Source organism: Spinacia oleracea, chromosome 3, assembly GCF_020520425.1.
Source record: "Spinacia oleracea cultivar Varoflay chromosome 3, BTI_SOV_V1, whole genome shotgun sequence".
NCBI classification, from domain to species: Eukaryota; Viridiplantae; Streptophyta; class Magnoliopsida; order Caryophyllales; family Amaranthaceae; genus Spinacia; species Spinacia oleracea.
The window spans coordinates 68003046-68021169 of record NC_079489.1 but is presented as its reverse complement, the minus strand read 5'-3'; the positions used below and the strand labels follow the sequence as shown (position 1 = coordinate 68021169).

The window sequence follows — 18124 nt, the reverse complement described above, 5'->3', positions numbered from 1 at the left end:
CCATGCCCTTTGAATGGACACTGTCAGTCCACAGTAACACCTCTTAGGGTGTGAATTATCACTATTGGTGAACAAAGAGATAACCCTGTTCATCATACTGCAAATAAATTACTGTTTTAATTATTTATTCAAATAATTGTTTCAAATAAATTACGGTTTTAATTATTATTAAAATAAGCTAACTTAAGATTTACAAAAAATGGCAGAAAAATACCTTTTTTGGTGGAGCAACAGAGAAAGAACACAGAGCTGATGGAGAAGAAAGTTTTTTTTTTTTTTGAAGTGTTTAATTGTTGCTGTGTGCATGGAATGTTAAATACTCTGCTTTTTTGAGAGCTCCAACGCTATTTTTTGTAAAAAGCTAATTTAAATGGATTTCCCTTTATTTAATTATTGTTAAAAGGTAAATGTAACTGTTTTTTTGTCTTTTGTGGCTTTTATTTAGTTTCCCATTAATTTTAATGCATTTTAACGTCTGCCAGTGACGGAAAACAAAAAGCAACGTTTTCCATCCATTTTCAGGGACCTAAATGCTCCTTTTAAAACTAGAGGGACTAAACTGCACCTTTTGGCAAAGTTTAGGAACCTTCGGACCTGTTTACTCGAGGAATAACTGTACTTGTATAACAACATAGTACGGGGTAACTTGCATCAAAAAAAAAATGTTGCATATATACGGATGGTGACTTGCATGTTTGATAAACATATACGGATAGCTGTAAAACCCATTTCATGATACTGTCAACTATGTTGAGTATATACATTATGGACAAAAGGCACAATTTGTCAATGATTATTCAACTAAAAGGAAACCATGGATGGCAAGACGACTGAGAAACATGAGTAAAAACTTCACTGCTGCTTCTAGTATACCCTACGTGTCCAACTCGTCAGAGCTCATAAGGACGCCATCATTCCATATCTCAACAAACCTGAAATATGTTATCTTGAGTAGAAGTATGTACATCATAGTATACATGTTAAAGAAGTAAAATGTACGAGCAAACACTGTTAAATAAAATTTCCAAGACAAAACATGAAATTTAGATGCTCATCAAGACTGGACAATTTGACAAAAGCTTGTACAAGATTGTTCAATAAAACATTAAACTAACTCCATACTGGTAACATACATCTATCTAGAATCACAAGCGCACATAAGAAAAAACACAAGAGGAATGTCCCAGCTGATGTACAACAGATATCAGAGGAGAAGACAGTTACACGAAGGGAAAAAGGCATCCAAAAATATACTTCAGAGCTTGTGAGAAACTTCATGTTAGCTCAAAAGGGTACACAGCACAATCAAAGCGGGAAATTGAGTATTGCAATTCATTACAATATGAGGTACGGGTATACCCAAAAATGATCGTAATGATCATTACCATTTTGTTCCTGGGCATACAAGTTTACGAGGAAAAGATCTCAAAACTCAAGAGGCCTTGTAGTGATGATTTTAGGCGCAAATTATGCAATGAAGTTATGTGTTCAGATGCTCCAGGCATCCCACAAATCTTTGAGCAAAATTTAAATGAACATCACATAGCTTGTTTACAAATAATTAAATTAGAAACACATACCTTGTGCCATCGACTTTGACACAAAGAAACTGACCATGTCGCCAACCATCTTGAAAATAGCCAAAGAGGACCTCTCCTGACGTGGAATAGAATCTGCCTTCACCATTGGCTCTCCCCTTCCAAAAATTTGCAAACCATCGTTCTCCGGTATGGAAGTAAAGCCAGCCCTACATCATAAAAGTTCCTATTTATATGTTGTAGACATTGCAGATTTTTGATATCAGAAGAGATGCGTCTTCACGCAGAGTTAAAAGGAAATTAGTTCCTCTTGCATAATGAATACAAGAAATTTCTTTAGCAAAAGTTTCAATTACAAAACTACTTCAGAAATATAAAAAATTTCCTACAACTTCAGTAAAAATGAGAAAAACATAAAGGATATCACACATAAGTTCATAGCATCGTGTAAACAAAGCGCGAGTGCCTACAAAGCTGCAAGTAGCAACTCAAAATGTAGAAGCATACCAAATGGACATTAAACACCTTATCGGAAGCAACGAAAAATGCTAAATAGAAATGAACCTTGCCATGCAAAAGATCATCCCTCCATGATCCATGGAAAACATCTCCGTTTTTGAAGAATAAGCTGCCTATTCCTGATCTTTTCCCATATCGCCACACTCCGTCATATGCAGTACCATCCAGAAAGGTAAGACGACCCTTCAAAAACAACTTTGATGTCAGTCTTACTATACGAAGTGTATGCTCAAAAAGAAAGTCCATGGCTGGGTGTCTGGAGTGTAGTCAGCAATTAAGTACCCTGCCTTCAGGAAGACCACCTTGGCAACGACCCTTGTAGACTCCTCCTCTATACCGAATCTCCATCACTGGACTCCATTTAGTTTTAGTTTCCCGTTCTGATTCCTGTTGCACGACATATAAGTAGAGCAAGGCTTTCATTACACAGTATAAGTTAGAGCGAGGCTAATCATCATATGTTGATATTTATGAGTTGAACCGTATGGAGAGTGGCCATTTCGTTGCCCCGGGGCTAACCCGAATGTAAAACATTCATGTTGTGAAAGGTTATGACCTATGTTACTTAGACACAGATTTAAGTGTCATATCCGACACCGGTGTCGGAGGATTCGACACCCCGATCCAAAATTTGCAGACACGGCGACACGGTCAAAGGCGGCCAAAGGAGTGTCTTGACTAATTCTTTAGACACGGATATCATATAAAGTGTCGGAAAAATTCTGGCACTAAGTTAACCGAACTTTTTAGTTTTTAGAGCATTTTGATCCTGATAACATATGGTAAGACTAATTTATCCTTCGATGATGCTTATCTTCTTTGATACCAAAAATTGAACTTTTATTCTCTTTTCTCTTCTCCTCCGATCATGACACTTGATTTCGAATCCTTTTTTGACACGGGTGTCGACACTTCCTCATACACCTTTAGAGTGCCATGTCGGTGTCGACAACTGACACCCCCGGCCAACCAAGGTGTCGAAGTAACATAGGTTATGACCATTTATTGATCATGTCATTTCAAGGAATCAATCAACTCTTAAGATATCAAAAATATATCTTATATGGAGCATAGAAATACATACAATCACACACATGGTGTATGAGTGTATCCAAAGTAATATTATCTCATCATCATTATCAAATCTTGAAAATACTTGAAAAATGAACCTCAAATTTAACTAGGTACCTATTGAATTCAACATAAGGGGTCATCACCTCCTTACCATTCTTTCTTTACTTTGACTAAGTAATCACCTAGATTTGTGACCTTTCTTAAAAAATATTAACATTAACATAAAGAACTTGATACACATTATTGAAACACCCAGCAATAATTTTTCAAGAGACATACATCATGCCAATTGGTACTCCTATCAAAAAATGCAAATGAATGTTACGGTAATACTTTAAAATATTCCAGTTAAAACAGCATGATGACTTTTCGACTAAACGTCCTCAAGAGTTTCTTATGAATCCTATAGTGTAGAGTTATAACATCAACCATCCATTTCAAATCAACGGCTCACATTCTTTTCTCCCTCCCTTCACAATTTAACAGCCCTGAGGCCCCTGACAAAGTCACAACCACAACTCTAGAGGATCCAAAAAATGCTGACTTTGCATAGTGCAAGCTTGGGGTATAAATATATTCTAGGCTTTACATAGTTTGCAATAATCCCTTTCTCTGAAATAATCCATGTCACTTTAGGCGGCTTATTTTACAGCAAACAATGTTCTCCTTCACTTAACAGAGTAATCTTTACCCGGCAATTCATTCCAGATTTAAGATCAATTTTGCCACTGTAAGTGTGTGGTCTCTGTAGTAGAGGCTAATTCATGAGTGACCAAACCGCTTTCCACCCTCATTGTATGAGTTACTAATAAAACAAAGCAGAAAGAGGATGTGCATTTACGTGGACACATCACGCATGCATATAGAACTCATAAATCATAAAACCCCTATGAACAGATAAGTATGAATCAGAAATCAAATAGTGGAGTCGGATTACCAGCATTGACGCAGCACGAGTAGAAAGAACTCCCTGCTTCTTAGAATTATTAGGCTTTTTTCTCTTCAAAAAAACTGATGCACTATTCCAAAAGTCAGTTACTGCATCAAACCCCACATCTGCAATACCATTCAGAGGTGGAACACTTGGGACAGGGGATGCTTGCATTTGAATATCTACGTCATTTATTTCTTCAGGCGACCTAATATTTGATTTATCAGTACTGTCGTTTAAGTCATCGGAAAATCTCACACCAACTGGAAGTTGATATATTCTTGGATTCTCGTCCAGAAGGTCAGCTACAGAGACATTCAACTCTTCCTCATGCCCCTCCTGAGAAATTCTGAAATCTGGCCTAAGGTTCCGATTGATAAATAGCTTTCTTCCAAAAGTTTGGGCTGCTAAAGAAAGTTTGTATGAGTGCAATGTCATGTTTATAGTTTAGTGTATAGAAGGCCCAGCACAGAAGTGCAAAAATTTAGATACTCACCTTGATCAATTTGTTCTATATATTTGGATGAATGGCCAACAGAGTCTACATACTCAACCGTGTCTGTTTCACTTTCATCATCTTCAAACTCCCTAGAGTGGCAATAAGAGCAAGTAGCATAAATTAAATTTGAATGAAAGTTTTGTCATCCAGAGTTTTTAGGCAACTGAGTGATTCCACAGGACCATGGTGACAGGATAACAAGGACATACATTTCACTGCAATTTTCATCTAGAAACATCTCATTCATGAAGTTCGCCAGCATGGGAGGAAATGAATTTTCTCTTGCGTCAACATTCTCAGGTTTTCCTGATTCCTTATCATGCCTCCGCAAAAAACTGAAAACAAATGGGATGCTATCTGCCAGCCGAGAAAGAATACTGCTATTTTGGAGAGACTTCCTTTCAGAATCACTAACAATGCATCAAAAACATTGTATTTAGATAAGCAGAAGCCACAGAACTGTTTTGACAAGGTAAACGGTGCCATCATGAAAAACACACAAATGAGGTTTGGCTCAAAAATATTGCATGTACACATTGCTCATTAAGTTCGATCAAGAGAGGGGCAGAGAATACAGATGCAATTCAAGATTTAGCAAGAGCACATCCTTAGTTTCCACTCCCCGCCCCACGAATAATAGGCGAGGAGCATACACAACTTGGAAGAGATAAATAAGTGGTAAGAACCACATTTTATTTATTTGCAACTTGAAGATAGGCAAAGCTGATAGCCTGATAATATGTCTGACCTCAGTGCCTCTCTGGAGATAATATTCCAAACTGTTCTACATTAACTATTAACTAATGAGCTATATTTTCAAGTACACAGAAACCTCAATTGGTAAGAAGTCAAGCACAGCAGTAGATAAAACAAGCAAAAGGGCATTTGTCCTACCAAAAAAAAAAAATTTGACAGACGTTCAAAACGCATTTGTTTCTCATTCGAAAAAAAAAACGCATTTGTTTCAATAAATAAATGTGTGGATGTACTCATAGAGTCATAGCTACAAAAGCTTATAAAATTTCAACAATTGCTATGAACTTTTACGTTTAACAAATTGGAAATAATAAATATCGTGCATAGCTGATCAGTGAACTGTGAAACGTAAAAACTGACTAATCATGCTCCTTTTACATTCACTGAGAAAGTACAAAATAAGTGAAAAGGAAACACATAACCACTCTGAGAAACAAGACAGTTAGGTAAAACTTGTATTGAAAAGCATGCATGTCAACTTACCACACAGTTATAATTGTCGTTGATATCATGTTCGGCTTCATATCAGGATTTTGAACAGTAGAAATTATCACTTCTTTAGTGCAGTCTGTTGCTTCGCGAAAAGTACCAAAAAGAGTACAGGCATCATTATCTGCAATGGCTGAGGAGCTTGAAAGTATGCATATAACAACACCATCAAGGTCCTGCATTCATGGGAAATGGGGAAAGTATGACAACACCATAGAAATGATGTAGCAGTATAAGCAAGGAATACAATCTCATTTACAGGAAGCAACAGCCAAACTTCATCTGAAACTCAGTTAAAACTTAGGGTGTTGTTTTCAAATGAAGTCATAGATTCATTCCTCATTGACTTTTAGGTTAAAAATGAACCCCTTTAAATAGCTCACTTAACTGGCTGTACTTCTTATTCAATGTGAAGTTGTGGACAATCATTGCGCATCAGAACAAGGGTCAATTGGAAACCGTCTCTATTGATCTTAATGTTCAATAGAATTTAAAAAGAGTTAAGAAGTTGTAAACTTCGCTGGGAAACAGAAGCGATGACGTGTAGAATATCACACACTAAATCCTAAATTAGGAGTCTCCCATAAACGCCACATGCATATAAAGGTAAAGGTGCAGAAGTGCACTAGTCAAATGACTTTCTAGAAAAAGGAAACTCTTGGTTTGAGACCCATAAAAGTATTCATTAGACTCTTAAAATGGGATAGAGAGAGTATGGAGGATGAAAATTATGAAAAGGAATAAAAGCTAGAAAGTTCATCCAAGAAACAAGTTGCAGTACAAACATAAATAATGTTACAAGTTTTGGGCAAAATTATGGTCTTACCTTTAGTTCGATGGAGAGAAAAGGACAGTCATAAACAGCCTGTACAATTGAAGCCTTAGCGCTATTGCCAACACCATATCCTACTCTTCCTTCCTTATAGCTCTCCAAAACCTACAGCTCGTGTGTATTAGGTTCATGGAGAAGAGAAACTAACAGTTCTAAACTTCTAACCCACAACATTTAGATGGACTGGGAAAAGGGGAGGAAGTAATAGAAGCGTATACTTCGACAAGAATTATTATGAGCACAAGCAAGAAGTGAATGTAACATCAAAAAATTATACAAAACAGCGATACTGAGTTTATTCAGGCAAACACATTGCTAAAGAGAACTCACTTTTACAACTTCACCAATGGTAATTTGTGTCACGCTATCATGTAGAGAATGAATGTGTTTTTTGTATGTATCCTGCAAATATTAGATTAACCTCAGATTGTCATTAAGACCAACAGAAACTGAAACTCAATAAGAAGTTCTTACAGACACAAGAATAGAAACAGCACTAGTGGCTGACAAAACAGCCTGATACGCTGTCTTCAGAGCCTCATCTAGAGTGACCATATCCATCTTCAGCAAGGCATCAATGTCAATATCTGGGTAAAAACAAAAAGAATCTCTTCAGCTGAAAATTACAGATAGTGCTTATCTACTCAAAAATTACAAATAATATTCTGGTTGCTTATATGTAGCCTGTATTTGCAAGTAAAATAAATTACTTGTGTTGGAAGATGCAACCACACATTTTTTGGAAGATGCAACCATCATTCAGAACAAGCAAAACCCCCCTTCCCCACCCCACCCACCCCCCGTTAGAAGATGCAACCACACATTTTTTTTCTCTGTTAGGTAGGGAAAAGAAAGAGGTGTTCTACAATTTACAAGAATACACATGACATTATTAAGTAGCGATTCTGGGTTACCAGAGCCAAGACAATAAAATGCAGTAACAAACACATCATAATTTAAACGAGTAGACTGGTCATGCATATTCAGATAGTACAATCAGAAGATAGTAAACTTCCCCCCTAAGCATCTAGAGCATAAATATGAGGAAGAGGACACCATTTGATCTTCTATCCTAGTTGTATAGGACTCACTCCGATCTTAATTGGAAATGGATCCTGAACAAGTGTATACAAATCAAAACGAACTCAACAAATCTCACCAGTTTCAGTAACAGCGACAGAACATAGAAAATAAAGAAAAGAAGACAGATTTAAATCATGAAAGATCAATAGGCATGCAACCCACCTATACAAAAGTTCACGCAATCTCGAAGTCTGTTTACCAAAGTTGTGACCTGTCAGTTATACAAAATTGTAAAGTTGGTGTCACATGAAAAACATACAGGAATTCAGACAACAGTACCATTAATTATTTTTAAAAAATGTTGCCAGCTTCTACATGGGTTGCATTGAAGGATCAATACTAACATTAAGTCTTGTTTAATAAAAGCTGAAAGCTAGTGAGGATGAATCTTACAATTAGTGAGATACCAACAAAATTGACTGTAAAGCAATTCGCTATCTATTGAAGAATTAAAAATAAGAGCGCTAAATCTCACCACTTCTCTTTTATTACTGTAGTTGCCATTTTATCTAAGCTGCCTAGTGATTTCCAATGAAATAAAAAACTATATAAGCTAACAGCTCTCCATATAAAAAAGGGAAAAAATTTAACAAAAATATAAAATGAGAATGTACAACTAAGTCTTACGGTTTCCCGGAGTAATAAAGCTGTTAGAAGTTGAAAAAAATCTCTGATAATCCCAAGAAAATTCTTATGATTTCATCGTGGAGCTATGTAACATTTCTAGAAATTTAATTTTATGACAATTGTTCCCATTTAACTCTTCTATCAATTTTGATAAAATGATAAATCACTTTTACTACAGGATCCTTGTAAATAAGCATTTGTTTCACGTGATTTATTATGGGATAAAGTAACTCTGTAGGCATCCTTGTTGACTAAGACAGCTGCTATATTAAAAACTTACTCAATTGGGGGGCTACAATGCTACAACGGCTAATTTGTAACTATTTTCTTATGTTTTTTTAGGACAACTTGTCCTCTCACTGTGCTTCTCTCTTTTTCTTAATAACAACAACAACAATAAAGCCTTAGTCCCAAAATGTTTTGGGGTCGGATAACATGAACTATCGTAGGAGATCGTCATTGTCACCAATCAAACCAGAAAGGAGCAGGAAGTTAAAAGAATAAACAAGGAAGAGGGAGAAAGTGGAATTAATGAAAGTAAGATAAGAGGAAAATATATATATATATATATATATATATATATATATATATATATATATATATATATATATATATATATATATATATATATATATTAAAGAAAAAATTATAAGGGATAATAAAAATAAGTGAAGTTTAAAATAAATAAATAAATAAGTAAAATAAGTACATTTCAAAAAAAAAATTAAAAAAATCCTATGGAAAAAAGATAAGTCGCTTTTTCTTCAACTTCATCTATATAGCAAATGCAGATCCGACATTAGTCATTACTACTCCCTCCGTCCCAGAATAGTTGTTACACTTACCTTTGCACAAAGTTTTAGGTGACAAGTGGTTGTTTGGTTATCAATTGTTATTTTATTGAAAAAGTAGATGTGATAGGAGTTAGTAAGGTATTTTTTTAATTGAATGAGAGAGGGTGTGAGGACAAAAAAAAGTTAGTGGGAAGAGAGAGACAATATAATAATTGTAGAGTCATTCCTAATTTAGAAGTGTAACAACTAATCTGGGACGGACGAAAAAGGAAAGTGTAACAATCTGGGACGGAGGGAGTATATTTTTTGATGTTTTCGTGATTTTCTTCATTTCTTTTTCTGCTTTAGGAATAAACTAGTATAATACCCGTGCGATGCACGATATAATCATCTAAATATAAATTTGTATGAAATCTGGTAGACAATATCATCAAAATAGTACTTATGGATATTTTCCAAATTAAAACTAACCAAATTAAAACTAAGGATGGATAAATTTGTTGTTGCTCATTCAATTTCTTATTTATTAAAACAAATAAGGGTAGATATATAAAAAAATAAATTATTCCTACTTGTGTCAAGCATAAAATTATTTCGTTTACCCTTTACTAATTGGATAGTAATACCTACTTAATACTCGCACGGTCACCCCATCAACCTCATTACCTGATCACTTAGCACTTACATACACCACTTACTTTATTCATTTAGAGATGACTTGAGGCGGGATTGGCTCTGCAGACACGTATCCACCAACAATTCTCTTCCCCATCTTCTCCATCAACAATAGGAACGATAGCCACCACTCCCAATCCACGTCTCGGGAGGTACAAAATAAATTTCATCCCCAATCATCACCCCCCCCCCCCCCGGTATACGCACACCCGCCTCAAACTCATCCTTAGGTTCAACTCTTTTTTTTAAAAGAGTTTTTTTAAAATATATATATAATCAATTAGATGAAGATTAACGACGCAGACAGGTCCAATCTAAAATCCACCATCTCCCCGTCGTCACCTGTGACGAATTCATTTTTTAACCCCGTCACCCACCAAACTTTCTTCAACCCCGCCCCACTTGGGAAGGATGCACGGGGGGATCTCCCAAAAAACCCACTGACATCCCCATATTCGATAAATAATCCACTTTTCCATTCAACTAACTTTTAAATATATTGACATAAGTTTATTACGAAGTATTAAAATTGATTGTTTTAGCTATAATATTGATGAAAATATAAAAAAGTGACATACATAATTAGGAGGTGAGTGTTCTCAAATCCAATCGATTCAAACTCGCCCCATTCGATGCACGATTTATGATATGAATATTAAATTTGCATATCTAAACTATAACTATAGACAATTATCATCGAAATAGAGCTTATAGATAATTTTCTTCTTAAACTAATGATTGCTCGGTATGTTACTGCTCATTCCATGTCTTATTTATTTAACAAATTCAAAATAATAAAATAAGAGCACGTAGATAGATTTACGTTCTTCCTCTTTCATAACAAACCATGTCAAACATAAATTTATTCGCATCCATTCTTTACTTCGATAGTCATACCCACTTAATTCATAAATCATCTAAATCATTACCCGATCATTTAACACCTACCCCACCATATATTTTATTCATAGAGATATCTTCGAAGCGGGGTGATGCTGGTCCCTCAACACAACCTGAAATTCTCATTCACATGCTCGTCACCACGATAGGTGTCATACTCATCCCAGTCCTAATTCCCGCCTCGTACGCAAAAAATAAAATTAACCCCGCTTCATCCCCGTCCGTGTATCTACACCCGCCTCAAACCAAGCCCTGGACGGCTTGACCCGACATTATTTTTTGATAAGAGAGCTTTGAATTTTAAAACTCTAAGAGTATTAGACAATTTGGTTGTCTGGTTACATTATACTTTAGACACATATAACTTATAGATATTTTCCTAATTAATTAAAATTAATGATGGATAAATTTTTTATTCACTATTCGGTGTCTTATTTATTTAAAAAAAGAACCAAATAAGGGTACATAGACAAAATTATTTTCCTCCATATTCATCACACGTGTCAAACCTACCCCTAGACGACTGAACCCGACATTATTTTTTGGTAGGAGAGTTTATTTTAAAACTCTATTCTAGAGTATTTGACAATATTTTTGTCTGATTACATTATAATTTGGACACATATAGCTTATGGACATTCTCCTAATTAAAACTAATGATGGATAAATTTTTATTGCCCATTTGGTCTTACTTATTAAAAAATAAAAACAAATAAAGGTACATAGAACAAATTATTTTCATCCCCACTCATCACATGTGTCAAACCTAGCCCTAAACGGCTGAACTCAACATTATGTTTTGGTAAGAGAGTTTTGAATTTTAAAACTCAAATCTCAATTTGGTTATCTGGTTACACTATACTTTGGACACAACCTTATAGATATTCTCTTAATTAAAAATAATGATGAATTTTTTTTCTATTTCCCCATTCGGTATCTTGTTTATCATAAAAATAAAGTCAAATAAAGGTACATAAACAAAGTTATTTTCATCTTTATTCATCACATGTGTCAATCATAGTGTTATTCTCATCCATCCTTTACTTTGATGGTCACATGTGTCAATCATAGTGTTATTCTCATCCATCTTTACTTTGATAGTCATATTTATATCATTATCCGAGCACTTAACAACTACTCCACTATTTTATTTATTCAGCTAGTCATGACTTTGAAGCTGGTCGGAGTCTCCACACTCGTACTCGTCCAAAATTCTTATCTCTATTCCCGTCACCCACGATGGGAAAAACACTTACCCCTCCCAATCTCCTTCTAACGGGTTAAAAGTAAAACTCATCCCCAATCTATCACCTACACGTGTATCCACACTTGCCTCAAACCCACGCCATGACTCAATTTTTTTTGGTAAGAGAGTTTTGATTTTTAAAATTCTACTACTGAGTCTTCTTCAATTGCAGTATCTTATTAGAATAATTGATTAAATAAACAAAACATTATAATATGTACTCTCTCCGTCCGGATTTAATTGTTGTAATAGTATATTCACGGAGTTTTATGCGATAAGTTATTGTAAGATTATATTATATAATCTAATAGGAAAATAGGTATGATGGGATATAGTGAATATTTTTTATATAGAATAAAGTATAAGATAGAGAGTTAGAGAGAGAGACATTTTTATATAGAACAATTCTTTTTTCAATAAGCATCTTTTACAAAATCTTGATAAATACTACTTTGAATATTAAAGCAAAGATAAATATTCGTTATACATATCCACGGTCAATATAAGACACATATTTTAAATAAAAATTGACAATATATACATACAGTTAGTCATTTTATTAAATTTTTATTATGATATGGGTATTAAATTTGTATTATGTAAGTATTATGTAAATATTTAGACAAATCCAACAAAATGATACGGATTACATGACTATATTCATCATCTATATTAAAAATTAACCAAATAACATTAAAATTACAGAGATGTGTGAATTTAGTAGTTAGTGTAAAAACAAAAGAGTTGCAAAATTTTAAAAATTGAGGAGTTACATAGTAGAGTAGTAGATAGATAAGGTTACGCAAGTTTTTCTCGTGTTTAAGGAAGTTACAATACTCCGTACTTTCTTTTTTAAAGTAATAAAATATTACTTATAATTATCAAATTTAGTTGTTAAAATATTATATAGTATTATAGTAACCTTTTTTATACTATATTCATACTTCGTTGTTTTTCTAATTTATTTGTATTCTAATTATGTAAGTACAAATCGGTAGATTACATTAATTATTTTTTGTAAATATCCTACTACGTAATCCGTAAAATGGATAAATTTTTTAATAAAAATATAAGCATATATTGTTATATTTGTTACCAAAATATAAAAACAGATTTTATATAGTATTCCTCATGTATCGAATGATATCTTTTTTTTTTAGGAAAATAGAATCAAATCTTTATTGGGTAAAAAGGTAACAAAATAATTTACAATCAATTATTTTATTTTTTAATTTTTTTATATCTAAAAGAGAGGCCAATCAATGAGTGACATTTGTCATCACCACATTGATTTCCTCTCTTTTAGTATAATATATAGATGTCCTTCCACTGTGTGGTTTTTCTTTGTTCCCACTTCCCAAAAAGGGGTGTTTTTTTGTTCTACCCACTTCTACTATATTCTATTTTTGATATACATATTTTACCATCTTGCGATTCTTGCCCCTTTTCCCCACAAATAGAGCTATCAAAAACTGACACGACCCGGAAACCCGACCTGAACCGATCGAACCCGTAACCGACCATGACCGGAAATTTTTGGTAAAACAGGTAACCCGAAATCCGACCTGTACCCAACCCAAAAAAACCGATAACCGATTTTAACCCGACGTTGTATGACCCGAAGCCAAACCGGACCGAAAGATAACCGATAACCGAACTAACCCGACTAAATAATGATCCGAACCCGATTCGATACCCGACAATGACCTTAACCCGATTTTTACCACATAACCTGTTATGACTTGTTACGACTTGACCTGTGGAGTAAATGTTTTACGCTTGAATATTTTAAGATGACTAAACCAGATATTGACTCGATCTTAACCCGTGTCCGAGAGTGAATCCGGCCTGAATTTTAACCAACCCAAAAAATATTCGATCCGAACTTGACCCTAATCCCGAAATTAACTGCTACAAACCCAATTCAAACCCGGCTATATAAGACCCAAACCCAAAATTGAACCCGACCCGAACATGACTCGACCTGAACCCGACTTGTACCCAAAATGGGAAAAAACCCAACATGACCAGACCGAACCTGATCTGCACCCGAGTGATAAAGTGATCTGACACGACCCAACCTGATCATGACCCGAGACCCGAGATGACCCAACCCGGACCCGACCCGATTACCTGTTTTGACAGCTCTACCCACAATAAGTACACATTTCCATCATTTCTCTCCTATACCCACTGATTCACTATTCTCTCCGTCCCTTGATACTCTCACCGCTTTCTTTTCGAGTCGTCCCTTGATACTTGCACCGCTTCTATAAATGGAATTTTTTACCAATATTATATTATTTCTCACACTTCTCTACTAACTCACCTACACCCCTACTCCCTACAAAAACTAATTTAAAAATTCACACCCCCCACTCCCCGCTCCCCACCCCTTACACATTTCCCACTAACTATATTAAAAAAATACCCGCTATCAACTAACACCCATTAAATAAATAAGTCAACTCAAGTGTCTTAAACTCCGCACCGGTCAAAACGGTGCGAGTATTAAGGGACGGAGGGAGTATTACCCATTATTTTACTACCTCTTTCTTACTTTTTCCACCTTTTTCTTACACCCACTTGCCTCTCCTCGAAACAAGAGTTTGCAGCAATTCAGTACATAAAGAAAAAACGAAGGGAGTATTTAGGCAGAAGGGTATTGGACCAAGAAAGTTTAGTGTAAGATCTAATTTCTTTAGCTGGCAAAAGTTTAAAGAAACTTCTATATCAAGGCAAGTCCAACAACATACCTCGTCTTGGCGTCTCTGTCCTTCAAAACTAAAAGGCTTCACTATTACAGCAACAACCAGCCCACCACTGGATCTAATCGTCCTAAGGATATCAGTTGCCGTGACATAATCATCACCATAGCCTGCACTTGCCACCTGTACAAGATAAACAATTGATAGGAAAAAAATCAGAATCCGCATTGCCATCTCGTAAACAATAGGTAAGCAAAAGTTTCCTGTAAAAAGACGAGAAAAGAGTAAAACTAGGGGTGGGAGTGGGAGGGGGGGGGGGGGGGGGGGATTTCTTTTATTCAATGATTGTACCAAGATGCAAAAACATTTCACACTAAGCAACATATCCTTCAGTTAAAGCAGCTCTTCTAGGGAAAGCTCTCATTTGTTATCATCAGGTGAATTGTTTAGTTGAAAAATGGCAAGAGTTGTAGTTGAAAATCATCTTCCTCCTTAATATTTTGAGGGTGACAGCTTAACAACCTTATACGCTGAAAAGCCTGTCAGGCCCCTTTACATATCATGTTTGTTCTTCTACATTTCTAATTTTTGACTCGTATGGTGCCAAGACATTTTTTCAATAACCTTATACTGTTCTGGGTCTCCTATTTTATAAAACCTTCTAAATTGAGCAAGAGGAAATTCAAACCAGATGGATATCTGATTCCTGAACAAACAGTTCTAAGTTACATTACATACTACTAGGAAAATGAAACCTAGGAGCACTCAAGTAAAATAAACCAAATCTCCGGAAACCTCAGCTAAAACACTTTTGTAACATTTTATATGACATGGCAATCAGAACTCAGAAAAACTAAATGAAGACACAGAACAAGAAAGGGACAAGAATGTACAAACAAGAACAACAGCCTTTGAATTTAATTGCTGGTTCAGTGGTGCCTCCGCAATATTTTGACAGTCATCTGTTAAAAAAAAATTGATAGGAAATCAGAGAAAATTCAATTAGAAAGAAGTAATATAAATATTGTTACATACAAACAAGGTATCCTTCCTCCAAAAGAAACCAATACAGGAAAATGGTGTATAAACCATTCAAAACATCATCACAAATACATCCAAGTGCTCGATATATTAATTAAAACAAAAACAACACATTAGAACTAATTATAAATATTTGATGCGACCACCGCATGTTTGCAAATTGCAATTAATGAAGAAATTGGAGGCAAAATAGTAGAGAAATTGCATATTGATTAATGTTGAATTTTAGCTCAAAAATATCAAAATATTATGTAAGACGCAACCAACATTTATGCAGGAACAGAGGAATATATTACCAGTAAACCAAACAAAAATGAGGTTCTTTTTATTCTTTTGATTGTATACTAACGTTCCTAAGTTTACGTTTCTACATCTAACTACAATCCAGTACTAGGTATTTCTTCAAACCATTTAGTAAGAGCAGCTAATGCACCTTATTTTTCTTAACCACACAACCATTTACATAATTGATAATTTGCAGTCAGACTTCTTGAAATCTGAAATGTGGTTGTTCTTATGGGCATCGTGTATCATAAAAAATAATGAAAGAAATTATCTCCAAAAGCACAAATCCAAGAGGAGACTCTCAAAATGACCAGACATTCTGATCTTTTCTACAGTAACCCTCAAGTGAGAAATCTCTCTCGGTATAACCTTATTGTGACGGTTGACGGTTACTTCTGAAACTGTGAAAAATGTGAAAGGCTTTCTCACTTCACCATCACCCAAAGACCAGTGTTTAAAAAAAAATCCTGAGGCACACAACAGACTTTTGTGGCCATGTGCTTTTTGTGGTCTAGGCAAAGCGATTAGGAAGCAACGCACCTGAGGCATACAACAGATTTTTCACAAAACCATTTAACAAAAAACAAAGCTAAGTGTTTTGCAACAAATCAATTCCCAAACAAATATTTCATTGAACCAGCATTACACAATATAGGAGTTTAAGATAGTACAAAATGTATCACATCCAATCGAATTTCAAGCAAAATAACCTTCAACCATCAATCATACCTCAACAAAGAAAAAATATAATAAGCCACACCACAATATAAAAGTTATGATAGATTATAGAAGCTATTAGGCTATTTAACAAAAACTAAACCTTTTTCAAGAATCCTTTGACGTAATTGTCCTCTGGATGATTCACTCCTAATGACATTCCTGCAAGAACATCCATCAAGGTTTTGAGCTTTCAGCACTACATGACCAATTTGATAGATGAAGATACGAGTAATAGATAACAAAAGAACCACATGCGCGCCTCAGATACTCATACACTACGGAAAATTGGTCTTTCCCCATTCCTATTCCCCTTCCCCTTGTAGTAGCAACTAGCAGCGAATGAGAACAGTATCAAAAACCAAAATAATCTAACATGTCACTAAAATTAATATAACTACGTCCATAATTTAACACAAAGGTCAAACAATGTGTAACAAATTACTGTTAATTTGCAATTCCTAACGAAACAGGCAGTTTTGACCAATAAGTAGAGCAGATGGAGATAGAAAGTGAAGTACCAAAATCTCAAAGAACTTGAAGTTGAAGAGGAGCTAAGGCAAAAATCGAGAATGGAATCAACTCTACTGCCAATACCAATAACTTCAACAAACTGAGAATCAGTCCATATATCGGAGGTGCTATCGATAGCGTCGGAATTACAGCGATTTTGCAACGACGGTGAGCTATAGTAACTTATATGGAAGGATTCTCTTTTGAATTTTGCTGATGATTTCAAAAACCTAATATGATGATGGAAGGTGGAGGAGGAGCAATTGAATTGGTGATTTGATGGTTTTAGGGAGTATAGAGAAGCTTCTCTGTAGATTGGAGGAGAGAGAATCGAGAAATACGCCATTTCCATGGTCATGAATCAGAATCTGGGTGGGAAAATAGGGTTTATGAAAGTGTTTGAGGAATTGTGGTTGGGAAGTTTGATAATGTGGATTGATTTGCAGCACCTGAATAGAGGGGAGAAGAAAGCATGGCCGTTTGGGGGGGAACATGAAGAAAAGAGGGGAAGGCCCCGTTTTTTACGGTTAAACTAAACTGAACTGAACTGAATTGAACTGAATTGAACTGAACTGAACTTAACATAATATATTACTGAAATAAATAATAAATAATAAATAATAATAAAAAATTAATAAATAATAATAAAAAATGTTAACTAATAACTAAAGAATAATTATTAATTAATAACTAAATAACTATATAATAAATAATAATAACAATAGGTAATTGATTACTAAATAATTACAATAAATGATAAATATTATTAATAATAATAAACCATAGTTAATAACTAATAACTAAATAATTAATAACTAATAGTCCGTAACTAATTAATAAAAATAATAATAAATTATATTAATTATTAATAAATAATAAATAATTCGTTATAAATAA

The 18124-nt window shown here is 34.6% G+C and overlaps 1 protein-coding gene across 3 annotated transcripts; it reads right to left on the bottom strand.

Annotated features, from left to right (window-relative positions):
• Positions 1–632: 632 nt before the first annotated feature.
• Positions 633–17769, bottom strand: LOC110795319 (protein ACCUMULATION AND REPLICATION OF CHLOROPLASTS 3, chloroplastic). 3 transcript variants are annotated; one of them, XM_022000321.2, is made up of 16 exons: positions 17236–17769; positions 16818–16876; positions 15569–15633; positions 14720–14854; positions 7884–7932; positions 7113–7225; positions 6969–7040; positions 6633–6743; positions 5801–5982; positions 4771–4971; positions 4559–4650; positions 4069–4466; positions 2340–2444; positions 2103–2240; positions 1581–1747; positions 633–932 (listed from the first exon to the last, which is right to left on the bottom strand). In XM_022000321.2, exons 1-16 carry the CDS (start codon positions 17583–17585, stop codon positions 875–877), a joined length of 2295 nt encoding a protein of 764 aa, XP_021856013.2. In that variant the 5' UTR covers positions 17586–17769; the 3' UTR covers positions 633–874. The 3 variants fall into 3 exon arrangements, 2 of the variants coding, with proteins under 2 accessions (XP_021856013.2, XP_021856012.2); XM_022000320.2 differs by having other exon boundaries at positions 4069–4469; positions 17236–17727; XR_008930587.1 differs by lacking the exon at positions 633–932 and having other exon boundaries at positions 1609–1747; positions 2345–2444; positions 4069–4469; positions 17236–17729.
• Between the last annotated feature and the right edge of the window lie 355 nt (positions 17770–18124).

Excerpts from the sequence above, each read along its gene's own strand:
- LOC110795319 (XM_022000320.2), bottom strand. The coding sequence starts at position 17,585 with ATGACCATGGAAATGGCGTATTTCTCGATTCTCTCTCCTCCAATCTAC. Across the intron at positions 7,041-7,112 it reads CTGTTTCTATTCTTGTGTCT|GATACATACAAAAAACACAT; the intron begins GTAAGAACTTCT and ends TAATATTTGCAG. Across the intron at positions 6,744-6,968 it reads CCATTGGTGAAGTTGTAAAA|GTTTTGGAGAGCTATAAGGA; the intron begins GTGAGTTCTCTT and ends CACGAGCTGTAG.